This window comes from Cydia fagiglandana, chromosome 19 (assembly GCF_963556715.1).
Source record: "Cydia fagiglandana chromosome 19, ilCydFagi1.1, whole genome shotgun sequence".
NCBI lineage: Eukaryota > Metazoa > Arthropoda > Insecta > Lepidoptera > Tortricidae > Cydia > Cydia fagiglandana.
Window position 1 is genome coordinate 14199992 of NC_085950.1, and position 19206 is coordinate 14219197.

The window sequence follows — 19206 nt, forward strand, 5'->3', positions numbered from 1 at the left end:
TATATATGTACAAATTGTACTAGTGTTGTTATAGTACATACATTATGATCAGTAGCGCCATCTTTTATCGAGTAGCGACTCGGAGGAGAGTAGCGACTTTAAGTACTTATAGTAGATGCGCCGTAAATTAAAATATTATATGCATTAAATCTTAATATTATATCCACCTGGAACTAAAGTTTAACGATGCCCTTGGGCGGATTGCGGAAACTTGCAATAGTTTATGACAATTATTACACCTGACTTCGTAGACAATAAATAATCAGTAGGCTATCAATATGGAGTATTACGATTTAGTGAAATTTGATTACCTCTGGTAACCAAGTAAAATGTAAATGTGCAGTATGGTATACAAAATCTTAATTCAACCATTAAAATCAATGAGTAGAAAAAAAAGATTCGCGCTTAGACGTAGACAGACGGATCCTTGCAAGGTTTCCTTTCCTACCGGATTCCTTTTAAAATCGAATTCCTTCTGCGTATCAGAACTGAACTGTAGGTCCGTACACAATAGAGCTTATTTTTGCCGTACACAGTAGGTCTACGATATGTGGAGAATTCATGTAATAATGCCCGTCGTGACCACGCATGCGTCAGTCGCTAAATCTTTCTGGAATCCGTTTACGAGCGGGCGACGGCGGGAGCGCGCAGTAAAGCCTTCTACCGGTACGAGTAACACACAACGCCTTTGATATTGTGACAGGTATACTAGGAAGTTGTCTATAAAAGTATGATTTATGTTTATGAGTGAGTCACGTGTTTCCCTTTCTTTCCTACCCGTTTTGCGGGATGATCTTTCATCTCATTTTAGGAAAACTTAACATTTAACGCGACTTTGTAGGAAGATTTCATTCCCATTTAGTTGAGTGCTAGAGGATTTATCCTTAGACATTCATGTGCATTACACAAAATTTATGAGCCTTTACTAATTTTTTATTTGGGAGTTCATTGAGTACCTACACCTTTTGGGGATTCTGTCGTTGCTTTGCAGCTAACCATTCATTGAACTCTATACTATATCTCTTAAGGCCTCATACAATCACTGCCCGCCAGATGCAGCGATGCCTTAATGCTGAAGTGCAATAAACGGACAATATGATAATATTTAACTTATGCCGAGCTAGAGCAGAAAATTAAACACAGGCACCCATCATGTTTCAGGAGCTGTTCGTCCCGATCAACACGAAGGGCGAGCTGTACGAGGTGTGTCCCGAGGAGCTGTCCCCGGCGGAGTGGGACGCGGCCGAGCCGACGTCGCCGCCGCCGCCGGACGCGGCCGCGCGCGCGCACCGCCTGCCGCACCTGCTGAGCCTGTGGCGGCTGCCGGCCAGGGTCCGGCTCCTGGCCGGGACCGTGCCCATTGAGATGGCGCATGATGTTGGAGGTGAGTTTGTTGAACTTTGCCACTCATCGCTAGTTTATATAGGTGCCGTTCTCAATCAAAAGGGTACCTATTAGGCGCTATTTTCTTCTTCTTCTTCCTCGCATTATCCCGGCAATTCGGCACGGCTCATGGGAGCCTGGATCCGCTTGACTAGGCGCTATTTTCATATTAGCCTAAGCAAATTAGAAAAATCTGCGGAAATAATTCGTGTAGTTTTGAAAATTGGTACAGGCATACCTTGTGGTGTCTAGATAAACATACTAAAAGTCCTGAGGGTAGGGGGTGTGCTGGGGGTGTAGAGGGGGGTTGAAGGTACCTTTTTCATATTTTTGCTCATATCTCGAAAATGTGTACGAATTGCATTATAATTACTTACTTCGGACAAAAGTTTTAACATAAAAAACTACACGAATTATTTCCGCAGCTTGCCCAAATTCGGCTTAATTTGACGTGGCTATATAGGTTCAAATGAAATCAACCTTATCGACAACCGACAATGTGGTACGTACCTTTTGGATGAAAATATGACATGCGTCGCATTACTGGGCACAAAACTCTCTGTGTATCTATACGAGGGTTTGGGCTGTTCTCCAATTATTGCGTATTAACTTTCACACTCCATCTATTCACAACAAATTATACCTACTACTTCAGAACAAAAGTAGGTAGATTTCTCTATTTGGACAGTTACTATTTTCTACCAGTAGGTAAATGCAGTAGCATTTATATATTAACGTGGCAGGAAAGTATCGTGGTACCTATTCACATTACGATTGTCTGAATTTCCAGATGACCTCTTGTTACGGGCGGCGATAACGGAGCCGGTGCTGGTGATGTGCACGCTGCCGGAGTTCGGCGCGCCGGCCAGCCCCACCAAGCCGGCGCCGGGGCTCGGCAAGGAGACGCTGCAGCTGCTCCCGCTCAACTGTGGCGCGCGCCTGCGCCGCACGCAGCTCGGCTTCGACAGCGAGAAGCGCATGTTTCTCTCCGCGCGACTCCAGAAAGCTCTAACCTTCTGTCAACTCAACGTTGACAACTGGATCAGGCAGATCTCATACGCCAACTCGACGGTCGTCGGCAAGAAGACCGCCGAGGACCTCCTCAGGGAGGACCATGAGCCGATCAAGTTTGAGAAAGAACGCAAGTTCACTCTCCAGGGACTCAAGATCGACACGTCCAGGCTTTTCGGGAAGAGCGAGAAGGTCCTTAAAGACATGCCGGACGAGACGGAGGGCTCCATCATATTTTTAAGTAAAAACGAACTCGAGCACATGAACTACGACGTGTATAGCGACGACGAGGGCAAAGACGAAAAGAACGACGAGAAAACAGAGGAACACTTCTCCAACGACAAAATGCAGGTGTTCCGGGAGGACTCCGCGCAGAAGAAGAACAAGTGGTTCAAAAACTTGAAGCTTTTGAAGAGCACGGAGAAATTAACGGACGAAAAGATAACGTCAATAGAGAACCATGAGAGATACAGGGACATTAAAGATCCGTTCGATCCTCTCGGGGAGAAACACAGCTCTATAGAGAGGTACCAGGATATGGCAAAGCTCATTGAAGACAGATTCGGAGCCTCGAGGGCGAAGGGCGATGGAACTGCCGAGAAAAGTCACTCCTATAAAAGTCTGACGACTTCATCGTCGGATATGGGCACGAGTCAGTGCAGTTCGAACCCTAAGAAACCAATTTTGACAAAGTCGGTGTCAGTGCAGACGGGGATCCCGGACAGTCCGTACACTGAAGGTAGCGGGATCAACATGATACATGGCCGCAAGAATCTCAGTGTTGATCAGATCAACTACTGTGGTTCCATGGAAAGCGACACAAGCTCCGGTAGAAAATTAAAATCTTTGGACGAAAATATGCTAAAGAAATCTTCAGCGTCAAAATCATCAACGAATTTAGAGAGGAGGCAGAGAATACAACCAGACTTGATACCGGAAAAGGTAATAGTCAAGTCTGAATCGTATAACCAAATACAAAGCTGTGAAGACATAAACATGTTCGGAGCTGGCTCTCTATACAACGACAGTGAATTCGAAATTAATTCTAAACAACACTCGTTTATAACAGAAAAATTGTGCTCAGAATTCCATGTAAAGACAAAAAAGGTCCTTAGCAAATCTACATCGAATCTACTGCATCCTAAGAAATCCACAGACAAAAAAGACGGTAATAACAGCAACAGTATGCCGACGAAAACTGAACGACTAAGCGACGGTGACAAGCTTAATTTTAGAAAGAAGATCGATAAACCGCGAGCTCCGACTCCCAAACTTGAAATCGATGATGACCTTGTACCAATTGATATCTCGGAAGAGGAACCGCAATCTCAAGTTAAATTAAGGAGATCCATATCTTCTATCCAGAAGAGAAAGCTGCCCGTCATAGAAGACTTACCTTACGGTCAAGTAGCAGACGCGGTACACGTGGAAGAGGAAAAGATTGATTCCGATGCCAGTTCTGACAACATTTATGCAGAAATATGTGCACCTAACAAAGCTAGCGAAGACGAATCCTATGACAATAACGTAGACGTCTTAGCCAACGATCCAGTGATATGCAACGTCAAAAAAGAAGTCATCATTCGTAATGACGAGAGAGCTAGACAGATGATTGAGAACCAAGAAAACCCATTCAGACACATTGAAGTGGTAGTCATAGAGAAAACCACAGACTTCAATTTGGACACTTCGAGTATAGCCTCAAGTGATTTTGATGATATGGGCAGCAAAAATGACGTATCAATAGCCATAGATTCGTGGGAGCGAGACAAGAAGATTGTTGACCAATCAGATTCGAAAACACACGCAATTAGATTAGAAATAACGAGTAATATGGAGGATTATCCTCAAGAAGTTGATCAAAGTTTTGAGAGGACGGAGATTAGATTAAGTAAGAATAATTCTTTAAGTTTTAGCAACAGCATCCATTTGAATGGTACATATCCCAACGAGGCCATTTATGATACTTTAAAATAGTTTTTAAGTGTTTAACGTTATGGTTGACATTCGGTAGTGAGCAGCTGTGTGATTTGTGATTTTTGTTTAGGGAACGCGTAGCGTCGTATTCGGGCATCATACACCAGTACGGTTACCATCAGTTTGTCACTGACATAAACGCCGTCGAGAACGTAATTTACTTTCTATACATCTCGCTCGCACTCGCATATTAGTGCAAACGGGATGTATAGAAAGTAAATTACGTTCTCGACGGCGTTTATGTCAGTGACAAACTGATGGTAACCGTACAGAGAACAAAGTCAGTTAATCTCCATGTCAATTTGCGTATGTACCTACCTATTACCTACCACATCTGTACCTATAGGAATAACTAAGCGTGTGCTTTATATGGAGAGTAACAGTCTTAATTTTTTACTTGTCTCTGATCTTTGATGTCTGATTTACGTTTTGCGAGGATCGTTTTCATACCACGAGCACATAACCTCTATAGCTACCACGGTAGTAAATAAGTTGATGTTGCCATGACAGAATATGATATTACAAATATATGTTTAATATGGTAACTATGGGAAAATACCACAATATTAAAGGCGAATTTCTTCGGCGCTGGTACACACCCAGGTTTATATAATTAATTGAACTGTAAACTCAATTTATTTATTTAATATTTTATATGCACGATTATTATTTGTTACCTACCTACGCAACTCACTACATATCAGTTTAATAGTACATCTAGAAACCTAACAGGAGCCCACATGAACAACTACCTATGATGCAAAATTGTGCAATTTTTCATATTCTAATAAAACATGGTCTTCTCTTCCCAGAGTGACACAAGCCTACGTCACAATAACATGGCCGCTATATATAGCGCTATCGCATATTATCATATAGCGCTGTCGCATGATGACGTAGGCTTGTGTCAGTCACGTGACCACGAAAAGACGGGAAGAGAGTACCAGGCGGAGTATATTATTATGCCATGCAATTTTTGTAAAGTACAGAAATAATCATAGACCCACCCCCTGCGACTTGTACAGTAATAAGATTAGTCATTTATTTCAATAAAATGTATCAACATTTAATTTTCAGCATTCATAAATAGTACATTACGGTACACGTGTGAAAAGTAGGAAATTCGCAATCATCTCAGCCATAAGACGTCCACTGCTGAACATAGGTCTCCCCCTTATGGGGGATGAATGCCATAATCGCCACGCTTGGCAGGCGGGTTGGCGATCGCAGTCGAGTACAACGAATTTGAGGGTCGGTGCTGCCCGTCCACCGGTGGTCTTGGACGTAGTTTAAGGACATACCCGGGTCCTTTACCTTTTCGCACGTATATTGTACGTTTTACAGTACATGTGGCCCTTTACATGTTCGACATAGGGACGTATTGTGCTAATTACCGCCCTAGGGTGGTAAAGTAGCACCATATGTACTGTAAAATATAATTATTCCACTTGGATTATTATTTAAATAAGTATTTTACCAGTCACAAATTTGTTCCACGCACAATATTTTAATTTACTGATACCTAGTTCAATAATAATTGTCTATTGTTTAAAGGTTGTGTTTTGATAATCCAGTGTTTGTTAATTACCTTTGATAAGGCCATATTTTGCAGATCACCCACGAATTTACACGTATAGTCAGTAGCGACATCTATCCATGACTTTAAAATAAGAATGAAATTATGACATTCATTCTCGCAATGAATAAATTGGTGCTATATATATTAGGTGCTCGAAAAAGTAATTTAGGACCCAAAATTAATTATAAGACCACATATCACATGACAATGTAAATTAATTTGTACCATATAGTTATACCTTCGTACCTATTGTAAAATAAAATAAAAATTCGCTTTTAAGCACTCGAATGTTAGAAGAACCTAATCGTGGAATATAAATAAACGAGGAAAATAAATGACTTTTTCGTTTTATTCTTTCCAAGTATGTTACCTAAGAACTTTTACTAGGTATATCAATGCCAAAAATAGCCAAAGTCGGACTACTTTGACCCATAGGAACCATGGAACTTTGGCCCATATGAAATCCCCATTATAGAAAGGTATAACAAAATAAGAATTTGCGCGTAGCCAGCACAAGAGCCCCCTGTTAAATAACAGGGGTACAAACACGGTACAAATCATGCACGCTCTCTATTATGACCTTGGCTAGGCACCCAGATTTAATAGGGAGTATTATTGCAATGTTCTACCGCCAGAGTGCAGCACTAATTTGTTTACTAAACCATAGAGTAACTTATACATACTAGGCCTTAAACTGTTTTTTGACAAGTTTTCACTATGACATTGATGCATCAAAGCGGTTTGTTTACAGTTGGTCTACTGCGAAACACGAAATTCGAAATTTCTTTATAGGCCTCTCTATCGATCGAATAAGCAAGAGTGATAGAGAGGCAGAAACCGAACTATCGATTGTCCTGTTTCACGGTAGGCCATGTGATTGACCTAGTGACTCCTTCTACGCAGAGTGCAGAGTTTTGTGTAATATTCCCTAATCATAACCTGTCATTAAAATCAGTATCGCCTTCTTGAAAAAAAACAACACTATAAGAGACAAATATACTGTATTTCATTTCAAATAAATTACAATTAATTAAAAATAGACCCACTAATTCCTGTAATCCTAGTGGTGGTAAAATAATTTCATACGTCGGTTTAAAAAATGTAACACATAATGAAAACACATACTTGTGCGTCATATTATTCGATACAACGGAATGGAATCTCGAACATCATACACTAAATGCTTGATTTCGTAATTTTATTTTACAATATACAAGAATATAGTTCGTACATTTGAAGATTGAGATTATATTATGCATTTCTGCGCTTACTACTAGATAAAGATGCAACTTTGTAAGCTACAGAGAGACGCACAGTACAACGTTTGTATATACTTTTACAAAACTTGTAGAAAAAAATACAAGTCAAATAGGACCTGTATCCTTAGTTACAAACCGTGTAATAGTGTATAGAAACGCTACTATATATCACATTTACTATGGGATAGTGGCTTGAGCGATTCTTGAATTAAAGTGACAACATATTTCTAGGTTTTTTTGTAACTTGAGAAATAATCACTTACCTAGTCTAGCAAACTCAGTAAAAAATGGAGGTGACAGATGAATGAACATTTAAGTTGGCAAGTGTAATAAATTGGAATGATTAAGTCACCAAGTCAACTCACAACTCGGCTGGTGTAACATTTTCTAATCAGGCCAAATAAGAAATCAGCCGAAGCACCCAAAAAATAACTGGTATTATAATAATATTAACGTGATAAGACCGCCAGATGTCGTTTTAAAGGTGTATTTAGATAAATTCTAGTAAAAATATTAACAAACACCTATATAATAACTCTAGATTGCGATAAAAGCGCCGCCACACATTTGAAAATGTAACTAAAGTTACAGCCACCATCCCATAGCACACAACGACATCTGACGGCGAGTAGAAAAAACTCAAGCCACGTTGGGGAGCCTATGGGTTTAGGCCAATCGAATGGACTGGATTATTTGGAAGACAGCCGAGCCGCATACTACGAAGATGAACAGAGCTAGGAGCCAGGGAGCTACTGGATACTGGTCTTCCTTTTCCTGTAACAAATAAATTAGTTCTGATTAAATTTCAAATACAGGCATTGTACAGGCCTAACTTTATAAACTTCTCATGTTACTTATGAGCTTTTAGATGGACTTGAAATGAAAAAGTGAGATTGACAAAGGTATATAATATAATGGATATATCATAAACAAAAAGTTCATGAAAATAGTAACTCTATATTTTAACAACCACTGGAGTTAGGAAGACAACTATAATTAAAACAATCAGCAAAAAAAACGGGTTAAAAATGTTAAGTAAATAAAACACAAAAGTACTCATATTGAAATGACCATTGAAGTCATAAATTAAGTAGTTAATGCTGTTACTATACAAGTGTCAGGTGATAACAGTGTCAAAGGTGCTGTTATCAAAGCCAGCTAGTGAAATATATTTGGGCATGGTAAAAGGATTTCTTGGTATTTTTCTCTTCACTACCACAAATTTTTATGTAATATAATATATAATTCACAATGTGACAAACTTAAGAATTTCTCTATCTAGCTAACACTATGCCAAATTTTCTGTCAAGAACACACAAATATAGCCAAAATATTATTTGTTAACTTTATAAATTTTATGAAAACAATAATTAGTAATAATATAAGGCATATAAATTTCATACACCTTGTTCGTTTTTATTACTTCATAGACTTTTGACATGGCCATGAAAATACTTTCCTGTTATCAGTTTTGTATAAGTGAAGTAACCAATCGATTTGCAAACCGAACCTAATTATGGCGATAATGAAATTAAGTGATAATATAGAAATGCGCAGTTAACTGTAAAAAATAGTGTATAGAAATAAGCCTTATACCCTAGTAAATAAGATTTGTAAATAGCGATGGAAAAACTCCAATGTCACAGGTGGTTGACAGTGATAAATAGACCAGCGGTGGAACAAAAATGGGTTTTGATAACATTAAAGTTTTTTCTTTTTTGATATGTTATTGTAAGCATGTTAAATAACATTCATGTAAAAAGTTAGAAAATTTTAGGTGGAGCGTTCGGCCATATTTAAATTTTCAATTTTTGCTAAATAACTATGTAAATATAAAATTAAAGTTACAAAAAACTTTAACATATTCAATAACACTTTAATTTATTCACACTATTCGGTTTTTAGAAATCTGGAACAGCTGCTTTCTGGTGAACGTAAAAACAGGAATTATTATGAAAATACAGAATTAGAGTAGCTGATATTGCAAAATTACGATATTATCTATCAACTTAGTATACATGTAAAAAGTTAGAAATGTAGACAATGTGCTTGTCTAGATATTGATTTCTCGTTAAGCAGTATAGCCAATATTGAATTAAAGTTTGTAGAGTTAATATTACACGGTCATAATAAAGATCTTACTTCTCACACAAAAGATTAGAAATATAAAATCACGGCGACACTAAATACTGATACGTAAGTATGCATTCCGAGCTTATATTAAGTTACATTTCAAACGCGCGGCGTTTGCGCGCGCCGCGCTGTGCGCCGTGGCAGGAGGCAGCGATCGACGGTCGCGGGCTAGCGGTTAGCGCGGTGCCCTTAAAAATAATAATAATAATAATAAGTCGGTGTTGCACCTGGCCGTCTTTACGATGGCGCATCAGGTGCCCATCTAACGAGTGGCGAGTCACCACCTGTCTCGATAACTTGTGCAAACAGTGTTAGTGCAGGTGTCCGGACTTCTTTGCAATAGCCCAGTCTTTTTCCACCCAAACTTAAACCATAGACCAGTATTCTGACCATATTCTTTACAATAGCTTCCAATGCCTGCTGAAACCGGTTCACGGATATTTATTGATGTACCCGTGAATGGGTTCCAGCAGGCGTTCTACATGATATCAAATCTCTCCAAACGGCCTCTACGTGTTGGATCCATATCCCCACGCACGCCTTATAAATGACCGGGCTCGAAAGACCCGAGAGTTTTAAAACGGAGATACAAATAATAATAATAATAATATTCTTTATTGTGCACAATGATTGAATACAGCAAATTAACAAACATAAAAAAAAACTAAGCAACAACAGGCGGTCTTATCGCTAAAGAGCGATCTCTTCCAGACAACCTTCGGGTAGTAGAAATTATCGAAGGGAAGAAATAAGTATAAGGGTAGCAAAAAATAAATGAAGTGCAAGAACAGGAAAAAAATAAAACCAGCACAACTAAATATATAACAATATGAATACATACATTAATAAGATATATAGCTAAATAAATAAATATATAAATAAATACATATATACATAAATATATCACACAACACAGAATCAGACAGACAGACATAATCTAATTATTAACGAGTTTGAGGAAGTGACAGATAGTGAATTTTGAGTTGAGCCTTAAAAATGGGAAGCGATTTAGCATGTCTTAGCTCAGACGACAGAGCATTCCACAACCGAATCGCTTGGAAAGTAAAAGAATCGTTATAGAATTTAGAAGAAGAGGAAATTCGGGCAAGCAGATAGTTCTGGGAGCATCTTAAAGAAGAGAGGTATCTGAATCGCTCCTTCAAGTAGATAGGGGTGGAGGGGTTGAAGAGAATACCGTACAGGTGAGCAAGAATGTGAAAATTGCGTCGCAAACGTATGGGGAGCAACTTGAGCTCCGAACGGTAATAGGAGACGTGGTCATATTTTCGCAAGCCATAAATGAACCGGATGCATAGATTTTGAAGCCGTTCGAGTTTATTTAGTTGCTCTACAGAAAGATCGGGATAGCTGATATCCGCATAATCTAAAATGGGGAGAAGCAGAGCATGAGCAAGCGCAATTTTAGTAGCGAGCGGTAGAAAATTACGAAGCCGCCGTAGGGATCCTACAGCTGCAAACATTTTCCTACTAACCTCATTGATCTGGGGAATCCAAGATAGAGTACGGTCCATAATTAAGCCTAAATTTTTAACTTGAAAAGAATAAGGAATCTGTGTGCCGTTAAATAAAATCGTAGGTAAATTAGAAAAATCTAATCGGGAGATTAATTTTGAACTACCTATAATTATTGCTTGCGTTTTAGATGGATTGACAATGAGACCATAGCGATGACTCCAGTCTAAAATGTTTTCTAAATCATTATTTGTAGTATTAATAACGGATGGAAGATCGTCAAGCACACCCTGAGAATAAATCTGTAAATCATCAGCATACAAGTGATAAGAAGAGACAATGTTACTGGTGATGGAATTAATAAATATCGAGAAGAGTAGTGGAGATAGAACACCACCCTGCGGAACGCCGGCCAGAGTGTTGGACCAAGAGGAATGAGAACCTTCTACCTTAATTCTCTGCCGACGACCGACAAGGTAACTTCTAAACCATTGAATAACTGGAGGTGATATATTAAGGGAACATAATACTGAAATGAGAATATCAAAATCGACGGTATTAAACGCGTTACTAAAATCCAACAACGTTAATACCGTCACCATCCTTTTATCCATTCCCTCTCTGATGTCATCAGTGATTTTGATAAGCGATGTGACCGTGCTATAACCGGAACGGAAACCGGATTGGAAAGGGTTCATGAGGTTATATCTATTTAAATAAGAAGTTAATTGTTGATGGACTAAGCGCTCAAGAACCTTGGAAAGAAAAGGAAGAATGGATATGGGGCGGTAGTCAGAAAAGGAAGAAGGTTTAGACTTTTTAGGTAAAGGGATTATGTGAGCTTCTTTCCAAAGCGTTGGGAAAATACTAGAAGAAATAGAACTATTAAGGATGTGGGTAATGATAGGAACAAGGAGATCAAGGAGTGGGAGGATCATATTACGGCTCACATTGTCTACTCCGACAGCATTGGAGGATACTGATAGTATGTTCTTCTTAACATCACATTCGGAAAAATTTGAGAAAGCAAATTGAGAGGAGACAGACGTTGTGAAATTAGAGAGATCGTTGAGAGTCTGAGTCTTGACCGGTCCACTGAAAGTGGCAGAAGCGGAGAAATGCTGGTTGAGCAAATCAAGATCTACATCCTTATTCACAGGGGATTGCTGAGATTTACCTACTCCTAATGTTTTAAGGAATTTCCATGTCTTAGTAGGATCACCATTTTCAATGGAACCGTGGATGTGACGTCTCTGGGCATCACGGCAGACGGTGCTGCATTTGTTACGCAAAGTATGGTACTTTTCCTTATTTCTGTCTGATGGATTTAACCTGTATTTTGCTTTAGCTACGTTTTTCTTAGCAATCAAAGACCGTATGTTGTCGGTTAGCCATGGAGCCGGAAGATGCTTAATTTTAACAGGACGGATTGGAGCATGGGTATCATAAAGCTGTGATAGAAGAGAGTTAAATAAAAGAAGCTTGTCATTGACATCACTAGCCTTAGAAATCACGCTCCAATCAATCTGAAGAGCATCATCGCACAAGTGCTCAACGCTCATTCTACCAAAACTACGCTGTAATAGGATTCTGGGTTTAGATTTAGGTGGTCGAATTTTATATGATAAGAGAAGCAAATCGTGGTAAGAGAATTCTACTGCCGGGTATTGCTTGTATTTAGCAACATGACTTGAAGAGGAAACAAGAGTCAGATCCAGTAAAGATGGAGAACAATTGGGAAAGTGGTGAGTAGGACCAGAAGGGAGAATGGCTAAGTCGCAAGCGCTAGCTAAGGAATTTAATGATTTGGATCGGAAATCATTTTTTAATAAACATGTATTGAAATCACCCATAATAATATGATGATTGAATGAAGGCTTAAGGTCTTCGAGGAGTTTTTCAAGTGAAGAAAAGTAACTTATGTGCATAGAAGGAGAATAAAAAACACCAAGAAGAACCTTTGAATGGGATAAGCAAATGTCAAGAAATAGGTACTCTGCTTCGTTGGAACAAGAGGGTGACATACTAATAATAGAAAAAGGAATGTGAGATCGAATATAGATGGCAACCCCACCACCGCCTCTACCGGAGCGGTCATTCCGCACCAACTGGAATCCAGGCAGGGAGTATGAAGTGGACGGTAAGCAAGGTTTGAGCCAGGATTCAGAAACAAGAATGGCATGTATGTTATTTAAATCAAAGGTTAATAAAAGGTCATTATAGTGGGCGGGAATACTCTGGGCGTTGATATGTACAATATTAAAATTTTTAGGCACGTCGACTAGTTGTTCGTTAAGTATGTCATGAAGGGAGGGCGGAAGGCTGTGGAAGCTGTCGTCATCTCCGCCGGACGATAAAGAAGTAAACTCATCACCACTATCACTGTCGCAAGCTAAACTATGTTGTGTCATAAAAATTAAATGATATAGGTATAAGTATTATATATATATATAAAAAATATATGTGTATGATTAAAATATAAAATGATTAAAATATAAAATGATTAAAATATAAAATGATTAAAATATACGACTAAATTTCATTCTACTACCCGCCAGCAGTACTGCAATTAAAACGTTTCGTCTGAAAAAATAAAAATACAGAAAAAAAAAACGATCTAAAAAACGTTATTAGTAACGTAACGTTACTTTAAACACTGGCAACAATATAAAAATTAAAAAGAAATGTCAGTACTGTCACTGTCAAGTGTCAGATATATAACCACAAAATACCTTAATTTAATTTAACAACAAAATGAGTGATATGCAAGTAATTACAATAGTGAAAAGTGGGTACGAAAAATAACACATTATACGGCTAAGGATGAAAGTAATACAAAAACGAATCAAAAGAAAACTTGTCCGGAGTAATAAATATGGAAGGAAGAAAGTAATATGATTCTGTAATAGGTACTAAGTGCGCAACTTCGCTGCTTGCCTTCGGGGCCTCTTAGCCTCTTTGTCCGACTGGTTCGAAGAAGTCCCGGGCTCTGCCTCCTTAGCATCAGCGTCCACTTGGATTTTATTCACGTCCTCGAGAGATGCCACGCAGCGGCGTTCACCGTTCGCAGCGATGATAAGATAAGATAAAAGATAAGATAAAAAATAGTTTATTCAAGTAGGCATATTACAATGCGCTTATGAACGTCAAATAAACCTTTACCGGCTCCAACCGTACACCTCTGCCCCGAGAAGATTTAAATCCCCCCTCAATTGGAGGAGGGTATCCCAATATGGGACCGGCAACAAACTCGGCGGGACACATCTTTTCAAAACATTATTACATCTTATAATTAACATGCATTACGAGTAATTAATACAATTTAAATTACTATAGAATTCATGCAATTATACTCAGTGAGTACATAACTTTATAGAATTTGATATAAAAAATAAACATATATGCACATGAAATCACAAATACGTAGCTCTTTCAGAAAACAAATCAAATCTTACAAAAGGAAAAGAAAATAAAATCAATAAAAGAAATGAGAATACATATTATATGAATCTAACTGATTGTTATGAGATGTTTTCATACAATTTGATGTGCTTTCTTACCTGAGCTGAGTCACCTTTAACTCTACACATAATACAATGTTTTTAATTGCTACTTGTCGTTATTACAGTTTCTGGTTTGGACCATGCATGTTTGTCTGTCAAGTAGTCCTCGACTCTGTAATAAGCCTTCAACATCAATGACTTTTTTAAGTAATTCTTAAGAGCTGGAAAGGGTAATCTTAAAGCATCCTCAGGTAACTTGTTATAAAAATGAATGCATTGCCCAACGAATGACTTCTGTACTTTACGAACACGAAACTTTCTGATAGCAAGCTTATTTTTATTTCTAGTATTATAGTTATGGACATCAGAATTCTTAGTGAAGGAGTCTAGATTCTTAACAACATAAATAATACTATCATATATGTATTGGGAAGCTACAGTTAAAATATTAATTTCTTTAAAAAGTTCTCTTAATGATTCACGCACCCTTAAATTATATATAGAACGAATGGCTCTCTTTTGTAAGACAAATATAGTCTGTATGTCAGCTGCTTTGCCCCAAACCAGAATACCATATGACATTACACTATGAAAATAACTATAATAAACAAGGCGAGCTGTCTCAACATTAGTCAATTGTCTAATTAAATGACAAAAACACTTCCATCACGAGTGAAGCAGCCACGCACTCCAAAACGATCCCGGGCCGCCATAAACACATCATGCCGGGGCTTCGTTAGGAATTCAGATAGTGTAATACCCGTTCCCTTCAGTGCAGTTTTGGCATACCACACCGTGTCACGGTCAGAGAGGTCACGAAACTTCACAAGAATGCACCGAGATTGGTTGCCTCGCGGCCGGCCCATGCGATGACTGCGGGCAATATCCTTTAGAGCCAGGTCGGACTTCAAGTGCTTCTTGAGTAGTTCAAGCACCCGTTCCGATGTGTTCTCATCTTTGGCCTCAGCCACACCATGGAAGAGGAGCATTTTACGACGAGTCCTCATTTCCTGCTGGTCCACCTGCTTGGCCAGCAGCTTCACCTGAGACTGCAGTGTTTCCAGTGCCTTTATTGTAAAATTTTTAAAGGCACTGAACTCTGCCGCTAGCAATGAAGCGGTGGGGTTCGTCGGAGCAGTCTTCTCAAGCTGGCTCTGGAAGGTCGCCATCTGCTCATTGAAGTTCTTAGTCATTTCATCTATAGACTGCTTGACAGAGTCCATTTTGTGTTGACTTTTAGGTTATGTTGATCTTGAGTGAAGTGGAGGAATTTTATTTGTAAATTGTGAATGGAGATAACTGCTGGTAGGTATAGATGTTAAGTTGACATTAAAAAAATTTACTTATTAGCCCATATAATTCACAGTAATAATAAAATTAATATTTAATTACAGCTGATGTGTTGACAGTTTTATTTGCCTACCCTTTTTTATACTTTGACTCGTATTATATTATATTAAATACGCAAAGCTTTTATAAAATTATTATCAATGGTAAATAGTTATTTTACACAGTACACTAATGGAAACTTACCTTTCCTTATTTATTTCTATATGTACTAGGGATTGCCCGCGGTTTCGTTTACGTAGAATTCGTTATCGTGTTAAGTATAGAAATAATAGATACATTTGAAAATTATTTTAGGTGCATTGTCATACAGATAACTACCCTTGTTAAAGTATTCTTCAAATTCAATACACAGGTGTCATTTCAATATAATTTTGCGTAATTTGGCGCTTTTAGGTTATAAATGACTAGCAACATATATTTTTTAAGAGCGATCATCTCCGATAATATTTACTTTATCATAAAATCAATTTCAAACTGACGTTATTCAATCATTATCATTTTAAAGTCAATATTACCAACCAACTGATCCAATTTACCTACGTAAAAAGAATACCATGCATAACTTTTTCCTATGTAAATAAAAAATAAATCAACTGATATTGGTACAGTTGCAAATGTTGAATTATGAAATTCATTTAATCATTACTTCATTAGGTATAGACTATTCACAATCAAATTAATGTTGAATCCATATTATAAGTATTTTTGTAATGTGTAATTTCGTTAAAAAAAAACTGCTTATCGACTGGGGTTAAAATGGCCGGAGATCTCCATCCATAACAAATATGGGGTACAGAATAATTGACAGAGATCTCTGGCCAAGGTCGATAGAGGCATGCTTTTTTTTGACAGCTTGGTAGACGACAGGTTTACACTAAAATGATGCATACCAACAGAAGGGTTATAGCTTTCTATAAAAAAGTAAAAGAAAAGTGTCTTACCTTGGTTGTTTTGGGTACATTGCCTCGCTGCGTGATGTTTTTGCTGGCAATCTCGTTGGCGATGCGCATCCTCTGTTTTGGAGCCATTTTTATTTATTGTTAGATATATTTGTCCTGTAAGAAAGACAAAATTCCAATAAAGTGCAAGGAAATAAAATGACAGTAAGACCTACAAATCAAATGAAATGTTTTATCATTTAGAACACCTTTTATTGAGATAATTAGTATGGTCATTAAGTAATGACTATTAAAATTCAAACTATTGAATTTATCCTAATAACAAAGTAAATATTTAGTAAATTAACATTAGTATTTACTAATTGTAGTAAGTAAGTATTTAGTAAATTAACTAGTTAGTAACATAAAGGAAAATAATGTATCCCCCTTTAATTTAGAAATTGTCACTTAGTTTATTCAAATCAATTCTGAATTAGAAAGTTCTTGATAGATTGTTGAACAACGCAACGACAATTTACCTATTTGGGTAATCAGTTAAGATTTCCAATTAATGAAGGACTCTGATAACAGAAATAATTACCTTATCAAGTGATACAACGCGTTATTATACTCCGCTAATGCGTTAAAAGAGCTCAGGAAAAACAAATTACTGAGAATAATACCAGAGACGTCATCAAACCGTGTTTATCCAGATGTTTAAGAAACTTAACAAGATATTATTGCCACGGATATTCGACGTTGATTTAAACACAGAAATAAGCATACGGCGCACTTTCACGGTGTTTATCAGTAATTAACACCTAATCAACTGTTACTATCGGTGAAATATCGGAGATTTTAGGTCGGTGCGGTGCAAAACATGGAAAACTCTCGACACTCATTCGACACTTTTGCGCACTCGTCTTATGAATGTTGAAAATGATACCTCCCACAAAAACACTGTTGTAGAAACTAAAATAAAGGGTAGTAGGGTAAAATACTCACAATTAAATCCTAAAATTAAATGTGCCGAAGCGCACAAGGCTCGCTTGTTTGACACGTAAGTAAAAAGTGAAATGGTATGAAAATGTCAACACGTCGACGTCGAACGTCACAAAACGAAGAAGCACGAATAGACACGCGTCAGTTTAATGTTACCACTTTAAAAACATAGACTATATTTATATTGAAACCTTATTTTTATTAAAAATACGTATTTATCATTAAATTAATGATAATGAATTTATAATAAACATATGAAGTATATATGTACTAAATCAAGATTTGGCATGATATGCTTTCATACTTAGCCAGTGACATCTAGCGGTAAATAGATAAACTTTTAAGAAATGCGACATCTATTTGGTACATGCAACAAATCAGTAAACCAGAGCTCTCAGGGACGTTAGTAAAGATGGCGATGTAATCAATCTTGTTCCTCAGTGGAAGCAAGCTGGGCCCATCACCTAAAATAAAACGATCAGTTTTGTTTGAATGATTTTAAATGATTGAGGGTGGTATTCCACCTGTCCAAATTCTTTGATTTATTACAAGTTGAGCATAGATGGCGCTAGTAGTCGCGTAGTTATGCATATTTTGACATTTACAAAATTTTTCATAATCTTGTTAGATGGCGCTTATTGAAATATTGTTAGAAAGAATAGAGGACTGAATATGAGAGCCAATTTTCTATTACATCTCATATAGTTATTAGTTAAGAAGAAGAAGAAGTTATTAGTTATTAAGATAATTTCAAGTATGCACGGTAGCATTAATTGAGCATTAGGTACTTATTAGCACTAGCGGCACCTTTAATATTATCGTATGGAACTGCGGAACTAGCAAACTAGGCATGCCGATGCCGGTGAGAATCAAGTTCTATGGACGCTTCGTCACTGTTAACGCTAGACCGGGCCGGGGATGGGCCGGAGCTTCCGGTGCTTCGTTTCCTATGGAAAGCACTACGTGATCACCGATCAGCCGTTACAGAAAATGACATGTCGGACGGCTCGGCCCGGCCCTGGCCCGGTCTAGCATGAGTCATCCTTAAAGTGGTGGCGCTGTGATTTTTAGACCTTGCGAACGCCCATAGCTTGCGCAAAAATAATTGACAAAAAATCCTACAAATAACAGCTGCAGAGTTAAAGTCGTAGATTTAAAACGCCCCATTTATTGCGTCGGGGGTTACAAAGTGACAATTAAATTAGATTAGTTCAGAGGGTGATGTTTTGCCATATACTTAGATACCTACTTCTGTTCTGTTTCCGTACCCAAAGGGTAAAACGGGACCCTATTACTAAGACTTCGCTGTCCGTCCGTCCGTCCGTCCGTCCATCTGTCTGTCACCAGGCTGTATCTCACGAACCGTAATAGCTAAGACAGTTGAAATTTTCACAGATGATGTATTTCTGTTGCCGCTATAACAACAAATCCTAAAAACAGAATAAAATAAAAATTTAAATGGGGCTCCCATACAACAAACGTGATTTTTGACCAAAGTTAAGCAACGTCGGGCGTGGTCAGTACTTGGATGGGTGACCGTTTTCTTTTTGCATTTTTTCCGTTTTTTTTGCTTTATGGTACGGAACCCTTCGTGCGCGAGTCCGACTCGCACTTGCCCGGTTTTTAAAAAATATAAAATAAATAATAATATAAAAAAT

The 19206-nt window shown here is 37.9% G+C and overlaps 3 protein-coding genes and 1 long non-coding RNA gene across 4 annotated transcripts in view; 2 read left to right on the forward strand and 2 right to left on the reverse strand.

The window, feature by feature from the left end:
- LOC134674242 (uncharacterized) overlaps positions 1-6286 on the forward strand; it is a 132293-nt gene extending 126007 nt beyond the window's left edge. Inside the window, exons 5-6 of the mRNA XM_063532306.1 lie at positions 1162-1384; positions 2174-6286. Of these exons, the coding sequence (XP_063388376.1) occupies positions 1162-1384; positions 2174-4371 (2421 nt within the window). The 3' untranslated portion in view covers positions 4372-6286. The remainder of the gene's footprint in view (positions 1-1161; positions 1385-2173) is intronic.
- Positions 1-19206, forward strand: part of LOC134674245 (uncharacterized) — a 158066-nt gene that overhangs the window by 131239 nt on the left and 7621 nt on the right. The window lies entirely within an intron of this gene.
- Positions 6935-17682, reverse strand: LOC134674062 (stress-associated endoplasmic reticulum protein 2). The gene is made up of 3 exons (XM_063532111.1): positions 17552-17682; positions 16610-16723; positions 6935-7983 (listed from the first exon to the last, which is right to left on the reverse strand). The coding sequence occupies exons 2-3, from the start codon at positions 16694-16696 to the stop codon at positions 7876-7878; spliced, it is 195 nt and encodes a 64-aa protein (XP_063388181.1). The 5' UTR covers positions 16697-16723; positions 17552-17682; the 3' UTR covers positions 6935-7875.
- Positions 13415-16583, reverse strand: LOC134674061 (uncharacterized). Its single transcript, XM_063532110.1, has one exon. The coding sequence runs from the start codon at positions 15539-15541 to the stop codon at positions 14963-14965; it is 579 nt and encodes a 192-aa protein (XP_063388180.1). The 5' UTR covers positions 15542-16583; the 3' UTR covers positions 13415-14962.